The sequence below is a fragment of the Rana temporaria genome, chromosome 3, assembly GCF_905171775.1.
Source record: "Rana temporaria chromosome 3, aRanTem1.1, whole genome shotgun sequence".
Lineage (NCBI taxonomy): Eukaryota > Metazoa > Chordata > Amphibia > Anura > Ranidae > Rana > Rana temporaria.
Genome location: NC_053491.1, coordinates 445,245,468 through 445,260,531, shown reverse-complemented (window position 1 = coordinate 445,260,531; position 15,064 = coordinate 445,245,468). Strand labels below are relative to the sequence as shown.

At 44.4% G+C, this 15,064-nt stretch overlaps 1 protein-coding gene across 3 annotated transcripts in view; it reads right to left on the bottom strand.

The window, feature by feature from the left end:
• Window positions 1–1,074: 1,074 nt before the first annotated feature.
• DNASE2 (deoxyribonuclease 2, lysosomal) overlaps window positions 1,075–15,064 on the bottom strand; it is a 141,427-nt gene continuing 127,437 nt past the window's right edge. For all 3 annotated transcript variants that reach the window (XM_040346538.1, XM_040346536.1, XM_040346537.1), the window contains 4 exons: window positions 11,486–11,558; window positions 7,709–7,870; window positions 5,502–5,699; window positions 1,075–1,495 (listed from right to left, as the gene is read on the bottom strand). In XM_040346538.1, the coding sequence (XP_040202472.1) occupies window positions 1,137–1,495; window positions 5,502–5,699; window positions 7,709–7,870; window positions 11,486–11,558 (792 nt within the window). In that variant the 3' untranslated portion in view covers window positions 1,075–1,136. The remainder of the gene's footprint in view (window positions 1,496–5,501; window positions 5,700–7,708; window positions 7,871–11,485; window positions 11,559–15,064) is intronic.

Here is a 15,064-nt window from a genome sequence, read left to right as displayed (position 1 = left end):
AGGTAAATCAGGGTCCTCAGAGCACTCATTACATCAGAGCTCCCCTTTACACCAGAGGCCACAGTGCTCCCCCTTACCCCAATGAAAAGGGGGAACTCTGTGGACCCCGATTTAAAGGGGGAACTCTGTGGACCCCGATGTAAAGGGGGAACTCTGTGGACCCCGATGTAAAGGGGGAACTCTGTGGACCCCGATGTAAAGGGGGAACTCTGTGGACCCCGATGTAAAGGGGGAACTCTGTGGACCCCGATGTAAAGGGGGAACTCTGTGGACCCCGATGTAAAGGGGGAACTCTGTGGACCCCGATGTAAAGGGGGGACTCTGTGGACCCCGATGTAAAGGGGGGACTCTGTGGACCCTGATGTAAAGGGGGAACTCTGTGGACCCCGATGTAAAGGGGGAACTCTGTGGACCCCGATGTAAAGGGGGAACTCTGTGGACCCCGATGTAAAGGGGGAACTCTGTGGACCCCGATGTAAAGGGGAAACTCTGTGGACCCCGATGTAAAGGGGAAACTCTGTGGACCCCGATGTAAAGGGGAAACTCTGTGGACCCCGATGTAAAGGGGAGACTCTGTGGACCCCGATGTGAAGGGGGGACTCTGTGGACCCCGATGTGAAGGGGGGACTCTGTGGACCCCGATGTGAAGGGGGGACTCTGTGGACACTGATGTGAAGGGGGGACTCTGTGAACTCTGATCTAAAGGGGACTCTTGTGATTAACTTCATATGATTGTAAATGTAATTTAATAGCAAGATCTATGCATACATTTATGCATACTATGAAAACAAATTGTTGTGCAACGCTGAAGTGTTCGGGTTTGGCTTGAAGAAAAGGTGGCAACCCTAGTCCCCGACCCCCTGCCCTTACAAAAACTGAGTGGGCAAGGTGGTTTCCTCATTTCTTAACTTTTGTGGAAATGCTTTTATACCTTGCAATAACCTTAAAAATATTTCTACAGGTATACAAACTCCATGTGTCCCTTTACAGTTTACTGTTGCACAAATGCGTTACATCCATTTAGTGTCTATCAAGCAGCGTCAATGTTCCACATGAAATGGGTACTGTGTCTTCTTCCCAGAATCCTCTTCCTCATTCCTGTCCAAGCTTTTATCTGTATATACAGAGGATGAATGTTAACCTATCTTTCCTCGGCTCCCCTGACATTTGCTATAATCCGTCACCAGGGTTTTGAAGGACTTCCATACGGTGGTGTCCTGGAGACACACGGTGCCCCCTCCTCTCTGCATCTCCTCCTTGTCCCGGTTCATATCGCCAATGCATGCCCAGCCAGGACCGTCCGACCAGGTTACACACCACTTGGAGTGGTCTTTATGTGAGGAGAACGCGACATTGGGGTCAAAGGAGATATTCAGGGCGTTAAATGTGTGATACGCCAGGGAGCAATTCGATTGGAGGATTCCCCTGGAATTTAACCAAAACTGAACACACAGATCGGACTTCAAAGCCTCTGACACCCAGCCGGAGTACAGGTCTGCAGAGAAAGAACATACACAGAATCAGGAAATATCCCTACATACCACTATGACAGCATACATACTGTACATAGCTTACCATCAGCTCCTGAGTGCCCTAAAACCCCCATATCTTATTACAGTTCCCAGCTCCCGAGTGTCTTATTACCCCTGTAATATCTTATTACAGTAACCCAGCTCCCGAGTGTCTTATTACCTCTGTAATATCTTATTACAGTAACCCAGCTCCTGAGTGTCTTATTACCTCTGTAATATCTTATTACAGTAACCCGGCTCCTGAGTGTCTTATTACCCCTGTAATATCTTATTACAGTAACCCAGCTCCTGAGTGTCTTATTACCTCTGTAATATCTTATTACAGTAACCCGGCTCCTGAGTGTCTTATTACCCCTGTAATATCTTATTACAGTAACCCGGCTCCCAAGTGTCTTATTACCCCTGTAATATCTTATTACAGTAACCCGGCTCCTGAGTGTCTTATTACCCCAGTAATATCTTATTACAGTTCCCAGCTCCCGAGTGTCTTATTACCCCTGTAATATCTTATTACAGTAACCCAGCTCCTGAGTGTCTTATTACCCCTGTAATATCTTATTACAGTAACCCGGCTCCCAAGTGTCTTATTACCCCTGTAATATCTTATTACAGTAACCCAGCTCCCGAGTGTCTTATTACCTCTGTAATATCTTATTACAGTAACCCAGCTCCTGAGTGTCTTATTACCTCTGTAATATCTTATTACAGTAACCCGGCTCCTGAGTGTCTTATTACCCCTGTAATATCTTATTACAGTAACCCAGCTCCTGAGTGTCTTATTACCTCTGTAATATCTTATTACAGTAACCCGGCTCCTGAGTGTCTTATTACCCCTGTAATATCTTATTACAGTAACCCGGCTCCCAAGTGTCTTATTACCCCTGTAATATCTTATTACAGTAACCCGGCTCCTGAGTGTCTTATTACCCCAGTAATATCTTATTACAGTAACCCAGCTCCTGAGTGTCTTATTACCCCAGTAATATCTTATTACAGTAACCCAGCTCCTGAGTGTCTTATTACCTCTGTAATATCTTATTACAGTAACCCGGCTCCTGAGTGCCTTATTACCTCTGTAATATCTTATTACAGTAACCCAGCTCCTGAGTGTCTTATTACCCCAGTAATATCTTATTACAGTAACCCGGCTCCTGAGTGTCTTATTACCTCTGTAATATCTTATTACAGTAACCCAGCTCCTGAGTGTCTTATTACCCCAGTAATATCTTATTACAGTAACCCGGCTCCTGAGTGTCTTATTACCTCTGTAATATCTTATTACAGTAACCCAGCTCCTGAGTGTCTTATTACCCCTGTAATATCTTATTACAGTAACCCAGCTCCGGAGTGTCTTATTACCCCTGTAATATCTTATTACAGTAACCCGGCTCCCGAGTGTCTTATTACCTCTGTAATATCTTATTACAGTAACCCGGCTCCTGAGTGTCTTATTACCCCTGTAATATCTTATTACAGTAACCCGGCTCCTGAGTGTCTTATTACCCCTGTAATATCTTATTACAGTAACCCAGCTCCTGAGTGTCTTATTACCCCTGTAATATCTTATTACAGTAACCCAGCTCCTGAGTGTCTTATTACCCCTGTAATATCTTATTACAATAAACCAGCAGATTATTGTCTTATTACCCATATAACAAACTATACGAATGAGAGAATGTATAGTGCTTTTATGAATGTATTTTTATGTTTAAGGCTAAATAAAAATTGCATTTAGCTAGTTGGTTGGTTAAGTACTTGTATTTTATTATATAAGCTTTGTGCTCCTTGTCTTGCCAGTGAACATATGTTTTTTTCTTTGGTTGTTGTACAGTATATGTGTAATCCAAATGTGGCATTGAGTGCTATTTTACAATTTAAATATGAATTACTGCACAGTATAGCGGATTTCACATTACCTATTTATTGTCCCGTCCTCACCAGGGAGAAGAAATTGATTATCACTAGCGGTTTTTAACAACCACTTGCAATAATTGCATGTAAAATCCTTCAGGTTACTCAAACAATTTGGGTACATTTAGCTTGCCCGCACATGGGTGGGACCTCAGCCGGTTCAGCTGGCCGGCTATGGTCGGCTGTAGTTAAGAATTTACAGGTATACCGGCAGAATCAACAAGTAATAAAAGTATGCTATGGGTGTACAAAGAAACACAAGGGGGCAGATCCACAAAGAGAGTACGCCGGCGTATCTACTGATACGCCGGCGTACTTTAAAATTTACCCCGTCGTATCTTTGTTTTGAATCCTCAAAACAAGATACAACGGCATCTGGGTTAGATCCGACAGGCGTACGTCTTCGTACGCCTTCGGATCTAAGATGCAATTCTTCGGCGTCCGCTGGGTGGCGTTCCTGTCGTTTTCCGCGTCGAGTATGCAAATTAGCTATTTCCGACGATCCACGAACGTACGAGCGGCCATCGTATTCTTTTACACCTTCTCTAGTCGGCTTTTTCCGGCGTATAGTTAAAGCTGGTATTTGGTGGCGTACTCAATGTTAAGTATGGCCGTCGTTCCCGCGTATAATTTAAACATTTTAAGTAAGTAGTTCGTGAATGGGGCTGGACATAATTTACGTCCATGTAAAAAACAATAACGTCCTTGCGACGTCATTTAGCGCAATGCACGGCGGGAAATTTAGGGACGGCGCATGCGCAGTTCGTTCGGCGTGGGGACGCGCTTCATTTAAATGAAACACGCCCCCCTACTCGCCGATTTGAATTAGGCGCCGTTACGCCGCGAGAGATACACTACGCCGCCGTAACTTACGGCTCAAATTCTTTCAGGATTCAAACCAAAAAAAGTCTCAGATACGATGCGCCAGGGCAGATCTTTGTGGATCTGCCCAAGAACTGCTGTGTTAAAGTGGTTATAAACCCTGTTAAAAAAAAAATGTTCTAATAAAAAACCTGCAAGCCCAAGCCATAATGAGCTAGTATGACTAGCATACTAGCTCATTATGCACGTACTTACCTTAGAACGAAGCACCAGAAGCCGTCCTCGTGTCCCCCTCCGCTGCATCCATCGCTCCCGGAGGTTACTCCAGGGTATCACCGCTCCGGTGCTGTGATTGGTCGGAGCAGAGATGACGTCACGCCGCGCGTGTTTAGGACGGCTATTGTTAGTGCGCCTGCGCGCCGTTGTTTACGGCACATGCGCCGTAGACGGCGGTGCCTGTCATTCCAAATATCTCCTAAACCGTGCAGGTTTATGAGATATTTCTAACACCTACAGGTAACACCTTAATGTAGGCTTACCTGTAGGTGTAAATGACAAAAGAGGGTTTACAACCACTTTAATGCTAGAGAGAGACAGCATCATATGCAAGTAATATTTTTTCTCATAGGTACACAGGTGACTCTTGTAAAAAAAAAATAGTTGTAGTTTACATATCTTAATAGCTGAGCCATGACTAAGCACTGACTGTAAGTGCGAAACGCGTCGGCCATACTGTATCTTGTTGGTTTGCTGTGACTGTTTGTGCAGTTGAAAAATAAAAAGACAACTTTTTTAAGTGATTTTGGAGTGCGGCTGTCCAGTTCTCGTCCATTTATTTGCTATCATTAGCATTGCCAGCACCTTGGTGGTTCAACAACCCTTGATTGCTCACGGGGCTCACCTGGAGCGGTGAGATATCTGTCTGTTACATATCTTAATAGTCGAAGCTCAGATTACACACACAGCTGGATGACTCAAAGGATTGACACCTCTCACCTCCACCTCTTTATGGCTCAATATGTACATTTCAATTAGAGGCACAGCCTGAAATGAAAACAGGTACTTCTTTGCTCTTCCTTTCAAAAACCCATAGAGCTCTGTGAATGCTGTGTGATGAATCCTGCATTAAACTTTTATCAATAAAAACATTATATAAATCTGTTTAAAAATCTTATAAAACAGAGAAAATATAAAAAAAATGGATCAAAAACCATGAAAATTTCCTTCTTAACTTACCGTCTCCAAATCTGGCATGCTTGGCAAAACTCACAAATTTTTTGCCTCCTGCAGAAGTGAGGGTGACTTGCCGGTTCCAGGGTGGTGACTTCACTTCCGCCTTCGTTGCTGCATTCTTTAGGTCAGGTAGATCCACACTGAAGCAGTCAGGAACAGAGGAATCATATGGAGTGATGGTGTTGTACAGGAGTTGCGTTCCTGAGAGGGAGATGTACTGTCAGTTATTACTTCCCTGAACCAATTCATTTTAATTTCATCAACATCCAAATGTCTTACTCAACTTAATTTTTTAAGTGCCCCCTCCCAACTGAGGTTACCACTGAAAAGTAAACCCCTCCTTCTAAGGGCTAGATAATGTAAATTTCCAATTGACCTGCCCTCCTTCTTTGGACCAATCAGCTTCATTTTTAAGCATCCTCCCCCTCACTTTACAAGTAGAACCAAAAAAGTGAAGCGCTAATCAAGTGATATGGTGCACATGATCATGAATAAACACGACGATGTACTATGCTACGAAACGCGTCGGGGGATCTCCACTGTTGCCATAAGTACTTTGAAAGAGCTATTTGTCTTCCACAATGTAAGTGTTCCCACTACATTAATACAGTCTAAGGCCTCCTACACACGATAGGTTAACCAGAGGACAACGGTCTGAAGGATCGTTTTCATTGGTCCAAACCAATCGATCGTGTGTAGGCCCCATAGGTTATTTAACCTTCGGATAAAAAAATATCAACTTGCTTTAAAATGTAACCGATGGATTGCTACATTAAAGACAGCCCCGGAGAAAAGGGAACCTAGGAGTAGGGGCCACATGACTGGGGGGGGGGATGCTGTGCAGGTTGCACCAGGAAGATGGGCAGGAAGAGGCTACTTTGTTTGGACACAGGGTGGGGCTAGCAGCCCATGCTGTGTCCATTAACCACAAAAAAGGCTAGAAAGGCTGAAGAGGTAACACAGTGGTGAATTGTCCCTCCCTCCGTTTAGACAGCTGTCTGGTATAGGTGTGTGTGTTTTATGGGTTTTTTCTGTTTCAGGTGGTGGCAGGGGTCTCTGTTTCCTGAAGGTCGGATGGTGGTTGGTATATATATATATTTATATGTATATATCAGATATGGTTGGTACGGGTTGGGGCCTGTCTCAATATGGGTATATACTATCTGGGTATATGGGCTATTGGTCGTCGGGCTGTATGGTGAAAGAAGGATCGAGTCATTGTCTTTGAGCTGGTGGGATCACGGCTAGATGGTGATGGTGGACAGCCGATAACATAGCAAGTTTTTTACCTTCTTTCAGGAACCTCAGACGCAGCAGTTAAAGAAAGTTGTTTGGGTTAAAATGGTTATGTGTTAAATATATATATTTATTTAAAGATATATATTTATTAAAATGGTTATTTTTATATGTTAGCTTTTGGAATTAATAAAAGGGGCCTTTGTTGGCCATTTAATCCAGAAGGTGTCAGGTGTTTAATATAGTAAGTAAGTTTATGTAATAGGGGATGTGGGGTGGTTTAGGTCAGCAAGCACACTAGCAGTACACCCAGGGGCGGACTGACAACTCACGGGGCCCCAGGGCAATAGAAGATTATGGGGCCCCCGGGCTTACAGATGGCCACCACGCCAGGAGGCAGTGCAGAGGCAGGGCAGCTAAAATCTCTGGATTTTCACATCAAAAGCATGTCAGTTTCGGACATATCAGGGACAGATGTAAAAAAAACCAAAGATTTTTACATACTGTTCCTGGTTTTACTGAGCCTGGCAACCCTAATGGGCCCCCTAGTGGCATGGGGCCCTTGGGCAGTGCCCGAGTGACTTAATGGTCAGTCCGCCCCTGAGTACACCAGTCATGTCCCTGCTCTTGCAGGAGCAGTTGGCTTCATTCTACGGTGCTCTTGCCTCTTTTCATATAGCTTGTGTCTTCTCATATAGCCACTCTAGGGCATTCCCCTTTTTGCCTAAACCAGTCAGCTTCGCCAATATTATTACTCCAAACCCCTTTCAGTTTTTTTAATGGTTTCTTCATAGATCCCCCACTCCTTCTGCTTTTTAGTACCAATCAACTTCATCTCTATATTAATCTTCCTGTTCCCGCAGGATAGGTCGGCTTCATTCTTGCCTTTTTCCCTGGCTCAAATAGTTATGGCCTTCTCTTCTTAGATCAACCAGCTTTCTAATAGCTACTCCAACCCTTTTTCAGTTCCTCACCGACTTCTTTGAACTGCAGGTATGGGTAAGTGACACAGATGAAGGTTTGACCATAGTGATGTGCACTGCTGGGCCAGTCGTACTGGGAAGAAGCAGATGGGGGAAAACCGGGGGTGCTGTGTACCAGCCAGAATCCACTTTCTTTGTCCAGAAGAATCACACCTAAGAAAATGAGAAAAACATCCAGAAATGTTATCGATGTGCTTCAGGAAAAGTAAAGATTCCACCTGATCTACATAACCTGTGTTTACACCTACCTGGGATTTTATGAGTAGAATTTGTTTCTCCATATCTCAGTACAATGCCTTTTACAATTTCATTGGTCTGCTGACAGATACACCCAGTTCCTGACCTCCCACCACTGCCTCACAGCTTCTAAGTCAGGTCATAGATGGTGCAAATTTCTTTAATGCAGCCAGTTTCCTCTGCATTAAAGCAGAGTTCCACCCAAAAGCAGAACTTCCGCTTTAAGGACTCCTAACCCCTTGAAATGCCACATTTCTTATGTCTTGTTTTGGGCGGGGGAGTGGGTACCTAGTTTTGACAGGTTCCCAGCTCCCACTTCCGCCTGCCTAGGCCACTCCTCCTCCTCCCACCTCCCTCTCTGCAAACTTCTGGGACACATCACAGAATCCAGAAATTTGCTCGGCCATTCAGGACGCAAAGCGCAACTCACGCATGCGAAGTGCGCACCTGGCTGTCAAACGGCAAGCTGTCGCTGGGTGCACACACTTGTGATGCCGGGAAGAGGCGGGGAAAGAACTGAGGCTTTGGGCGGCCGCATCGCCGGACCATGGGACAGGTGAGTGTTAACCACTTAAGACCCGGACCAAAATGCAGCTAAAGGACCTTGCCCCTTTTTGCAATTTGGCACTGCATCGCTTTAACTGACAATTTCGCGGTCGTGCAACGTGGCTCCCAAACAAAATTGGCGTCCTTTTTTTCCCACAAATAGAGCTTTCTTTTGGTGGTATTTGATCACCTCTGCGGTTTTAATTTTTTGTGCTATAAACAAAAATAGAGCGACAATTTTGAAAAAAAATCAGAAAAGCAAGTGGAACTCCACTTTAAGCAAACCCCCCCTGGAGTCCCTCAAGCTGTCTGGTTGAGAATCCTGGGTTGCTGTACTTTGTACATTGCTTTCAGATCTGTGCAGGAGGCATGTGCACTGCCAAAAAATTTGTTCGTTTTTTTTTGTTTTGTTTTTTTATGGGTCATGAGATTCAATATTTAGAATAATTTGTAAATTCTAAAATTCTAAAAATCGGAAAGTCGAAATACGAAAATTGAAAAATACGAAATTAAGAAAGAAAATACGAAATTAGGAACGAAAATGTGAAAATTTGAATATCTGAAATATTTACTAACTAACTAATAATAACAACTAACTATTAAATTATAGGTATTGGAATCTCCTTTCAAATTTGTCTGTTTGTGAACGTAACGAATTTATCTGAAATAATGAATGCCGCATTTAAATGAATGGATCGTAACTAATTAATAATAATAATATTAAATAAAAATAATAATAATAATAATAATAATAATAATAATAATAATAATAAAAAGTTTGTATTATTATTATTATTTATTATTATTATTAATTTGTTACTTTCAATTCGTTTAGATGTGGCATTCGTTATTTCGGATTATTCGTAACTTTGGATAAATTCGTAGTCATTACGTTCACTAACAGCCAAATTTGAAAGGAAATTCCAATACCTAAAATTTAATAGTTAGTTATTATTAGTTATTTAGTAGTAGTAATTATTACCATATTTATCGCGGTATAACGCGCTCCCACGTATACCGCGCACCCCTAAAGTTGCCCGAATCCTGTGGAAAAAAAGTTTTTTTTGTACTTACAGTTTTGGTGTCTTGCGCGGCGGCCTCGTCGGGTCCGGTGTCCGTCTGCGGCTTCGGGTGTCCTCTTCGTCGGGTCCGGCGTCCTTCTGCGGCTTCGGGTGTCCTCTTAGTCGGGTCCGGCGTCCTTCTGCGGCGTCCTCGCGTCCTCCCCGCTCGTTTCCCGCGCCGAGTTTGAATACTGCGCCGACATATACAGAGCGCAGTACACTCGTGTATTGTCGGGCAGGCTCTGCAACTCTCGCGCTCACGTCCTGTACGTCCAGGACGTGAGCGCGGAAGGAGCCGAGACTGGCCGACTATACCCGTGTTTACTGCGCTCGGTATATGTCGGCGCAGTATTCAAACTCGGCGCGGGAAAGCGGGTATCGGCGTATACCGCGCACCCACGATTTTGCCCTGATTTTCAGGGCAAAAAAGTGCGCGGTATACGCCGATAAATACGGTAGTTATTTAGTTATTATTTCCGATTTTCGAATTTTAGGGTTTTCTAATCTTCGGATTTTCGTTCTTATTTTCGAATTTACCAATGATCGAATTTCCGATTTTTGAAAAAATTTGTTAAATGGGTTTTCGCTAATTCGAATATTTCCGAATTAACAAATTTGTTGAATTTCGTAGAAAAATTTATTTGGGACTAAACAAATTTCACATGTCTACTGTGCAGTTATTCAGTGTGAAACTTTACCTCTGTGCCAGAGCTTCCTGTAATATAGACCGCTCACTGCTGCTCTTTTTTGTGTGCAGGGTGACTGGTCTTGTCTCCGCCCCCTCCTGCAGTTTTCTGCAAACAGCCTGTAGTGGGTGGAGCCTGCTAGGCCCATCCCACAACTCTGCTCTCTGCCATCATGTGCAGCACCATGATGATGTCACTGTTACTTTTAAAAGGTGAAGTCAAGGTTTGCAAGTTATTTGGCGCACACAAAGTGGATTTATATCCTTTGTAGCTATTGAGGAATATGCTTTGTGCCTGAAATTCAGCTTTACGCTATCTTATTAAAAATCCCCCTGTACTGGCCCCCACCTCCCTACCAACTCTGCCACGCTGCAAGAAATAAAGGCTAATTGAGGGGTAGAAGAATAAATTGTGATACTTACCTTATTCCTCGCTTTAGCAGACTCCAAATTATGCTGCACAACTGCCTGCCACTGCCCCCCGAAGCCTCTTGTCTAAGGTGTTCTGGCCAGTGGCGTCATCAAGTGCAATGCAGGACCCATAGTCCTGCATTGTAGGTGAGGATAAAGCCTTACTCACAACTAGGAGTAGCGGAAAGAAGAGGAAACCCACCACAAAATAACAACGAAGGTGAGAATTACAGCTTCTTCCTCTACTATTAAAGCAGTTAACAATTGCGCGCAGGGGGAAGACAGGTTGCGTTGGGGGATGTAGCTGGTAGGGGAGCAGTGCAAGAGTATTTCATACAAAAATCCCAGAGTTGTTTTAAGTGACCTCGGATCCCAACTCATGTGCAGAGATGTTGGGCATGGGACAAACTAGGTAAGATGGTGCCGCTCCCGATGACGTCACTCTGACGAAACGCATAGTGAGTCACCGTTCTGTGGAGCGCATAGTGCCCAGGGCGCATTCTATTACATGTTTGATTTTATCATGTGCAATTTAATTTAAGTACAATGTAAGTGCATTCTAAGATTTTTAAAAAATAAAATTACTTCAGATTCACACTATGGGGTTTGCCTACAGTATGTCCGCTTGTTACTCTTTTTACATAACGTAGATCCATTTTCTAGAATATGGGACAAACTGAAACACCCCCATTCCCTGAAACACCCCCATTCCCCAGCAGCCACCAAAAACCAAAATATTAATTTAGAATGCTAATATAAAAAAAAAACAGTTCAATCTTATGATAACATGTTCAGCCATAGGCAGAATATAGGGAATGATGAGGATACCTTTGGTGTGGCCACGCACTTCATTGCTTGTGTCGTGAGGCGGCTGATCGTTATACAGTATATACGCCACATTCTGCAAAAGAAAACAGAGGATATGGTTCTCATCATTGTATGTTAATAATTAATGCCCATTTTTTACATCGTGAAAAATGCTCTGGAGCCCACACACGATCGTTTTTAATGACATTAAAAAAAAAACGTAATTTTTTTATAACCCGAATAACGGTCGTGTGTACGCGGCATTAAAGTCCGCAAAAGGCTTGAGACCAGGGCGGAGGGTCACCTTCCAGCAGGAAAACGACATTAAAAATACAACCAGAGCTACAATGGAATGGATTAGTCAAGGTCCAGACCTAAAGTCACCGGATTCAAAGAGATTTGCGCATTTATTACGGAGGCGCAGGGCAACGATTTTCCCCTGCGCCACCGCAATTTTTTTGCGCTGCCCTCGATTCACGGAGCAGAAGCTCCGTAAATTGCGCGGGCGCGCCGGCAAAATGCCCGGCGCAAGAGCACGCAATTTAAATGATCCCGTAGGGGGCGGGAATCATTTAACTTAGGCGCGTTCCCGCGCCGATCGTAGAGCGCATGCTCCGTCGGGAAACTTTTCCGACGTGCATTGCGGCAAATGACGTCGCATTGCTTCAAAGTGAACGTGAATGGCGTCCAGCGCCATTCACAAATAACTTACGCAAACTACGTAAAATTCAAATTTTGCGACGCGGGAACGATTGGTATACGTAACATGGGCTGCCCCTGCTAATCGCAGGGGCAGCCTTGCGCGAAAACCGCTGTACGTAAACAACGTAAATTGCGTACGCAGGGCTTGTCTTGTCTAGCGGCCATCGCAAGAATGCAGCCTAAGATATGCGGGCATAAGAGCCTTATGCCGCACAGACCTTAGGCTGCAGTCGGCGTAACGAGGTTCCTGAATCAGGAGCACTCGTTACGCCGGGGCAAGTAAGCAATTGCGCTGTGTAACCTATGGTTACACAGGCGCAATTGCTTCTTGAATCTACCCCACTGAGAATCTGTGGCAAGACTTGAAAATTGCTGATCACAGACGCTCTCCATCCAATCTGACAGAACTTGAGATATTTTGCAAAGAAGGATGGAAAAAATGTCCCTCTCTAGATGTGTAAAGCTGGTAGAGACATTCCCAGCTGTAATTGCAGTGAAAGGAGGTTCTACAATATTTGTATATTTGTAAAAAAAAAAAAATTAAAACCATTTATTATTTTCCTTCCACCTCACAATTATGTGCCACTTTGTGTTGGTCTATCACATAAAATCCTAATAAAATATATATATATTTTTTGGCTGTAACATGAAAAAATGTGGAACATTTCAAGGGGTATGAATACTTTTTCAAGGCACTGTACACATGTAAACTACATTCATGAAATATGTTTACCTACTAAAGAATTTCTGTATACCCAGTGTTGTGATAAGGCACCACAGCCATACAATATAGCCTGATCCTCAACAAGGGCAGCACAGAGCTCTAACCCTGACTGCTAATTGGACAATGAAAAAGCAGCAATACGCTAATCTATCACCTATTCACTGCTCACTGTGCTCTCTACTTCTGCCAGCATGCTCATAGTCGATTAATTTTAGGCACCTTAGGGTACACTATGTTAGATCAGTCGCATGAATGGAGGAAGCCTGCCGGAGTCAGGAGTATGGTAACTATTACACCTTATTGCTGTACGCCAAAACTAAAGAAGCATTTAACCCTTGCCGTGTGGAGGGTTCCGTGGCAAGGGTAGATATTGTGTAATTCCTGTAGTTCAGCTTTCATCATTCTGTAAATGGCAAAAGAAGAAGCAGGTTTTGAAAAGGTCCGGCTTTGTATATAAAGAAGAATAAGTTTATGCTGCAAGGGCACAACTTAAGCAGCATCAGCAAAGTCTAAGCCACCCTTCCTCTTTCACATCTCTGACTCTGATCATGAGCTTCATGGTAGTCATGCAAAGTGATCCCGTGAGACGTCCAGCAGCTCAGAGCTGTCATTGAGATTTCAATGTTGCACTTATGGTCAGGATGATTTATATGGCTCGTCTCTTTGCCCATGGAGGACCGGAGCGACCTCTGACCTCACTTCTGCTTCTCAGGGATGAAAAACTTAGCCAATTGATGGCTACAGCGCGGACCTGCTTTGCCGAGAAGCCCGTCAATAGATGTCCTCCTCTTTTCACGATCCCCGAGTGTGCCCTGCAGGGGCGCGTGCTGTGATTATCAAGTCACTGAAACTCGGGTGATCACAGATCCCGGCCCCTTACCACATGATCAGCTGTCAGCCAATGACAGCTGATCAAGTGATGTAAACGCTCGGTAATCATTTGTCAACGTGAGGAGAAAAAAAAGCCGATCATCGCCTCATCTGTGCCCACCAGTACCACCTGCCAGTGCCACCTGCCAGTGCCCACAGTACCAGTACCATCTATCAGTGCCCATCAATGCAGCCCATCATTGCAGCCCATTAGAGCCCTTCAGTGCAGCCTCATCAGCGTACACAGTACCACAAAGCAGTGACCACCAGTGCAAAACAGTGCCACCTATCAATGCCCACAAATACCACCTAGCAATTCCCACCAGTGGTGCCAATCAGTGCCTCATCAGTGCCACCTAGCAGTGCTGCCTATCAGTGTCACCTACCAGTGCTGATCAGTGCCCAGCATTGCCACCCATCAGTGCCCACCACTTCCACCTATCAGTACCCATCACTTCCAGCTATCAGTGACACCTATTAGTGCCACCTATCAATGCCCTTCAGTCAGGGCTGGTGCAAGGATTTTTGACATCCTAGGCGAAAATCATTTTGCCGCCCCCCTTGGCTCCACCCCTGACCCTACCCCCTTTGCCCTGCCCTGCTCATGTATACCCAACATTTTTATTGAAGCGCCCATCAAATGCAGTCTTACCAGCGCCCATCAAATGCAGCCTCACTAGTGCCCATCAAATGCAGCCTCACCCTTGCCCATCAATGAATGTTTGGCTGCTTTCATTCATTCGGGAGTCAGGACACAGACACGGTCCTCCGCTGCCTCTGACACTATGATCAAATGGAGTGGTGGCTGCCTGCTGATGCTGAGACTTAGTTGCAGAGAGAAGAGAGCAGGAACACCAGTGGTCGGGCGCCCCCTAGGCAGCAGTGCGCCCTAGGCGGCTGCTTAGTTTGCCTAGTGGTAGCACCGGCCCTGCCTTCAGTGCCACCTCTCAGTGCCCACCAGTACCATCTATCAGTGCCCATCAATGCAGCCCATCATTGCAGCCCATTAGTGCCCTTCAGTGCAGCCTCATCAGCGTACATCAATAAAGGAGATAAATTACCTGTTTGCAAAATTTGATAACAAAATATAGAACGGTTTTGTATTTATTTATTTTTTATTCTGTCTTTTTAATTTTTTTTAATAAAAACCGCAGAAGTGATCAAATACCACCAAAAAAACTCTAATTGTGGGGGAAAAAAATGATAAAAAAATGTCACTTGGGTACAGCGTTGTATGACCGCGCAATTGTCATTCAAAGAGTGAGAGGCCTGGAAACTGAAAATTGGTCTGGGCAGGAGGGGGG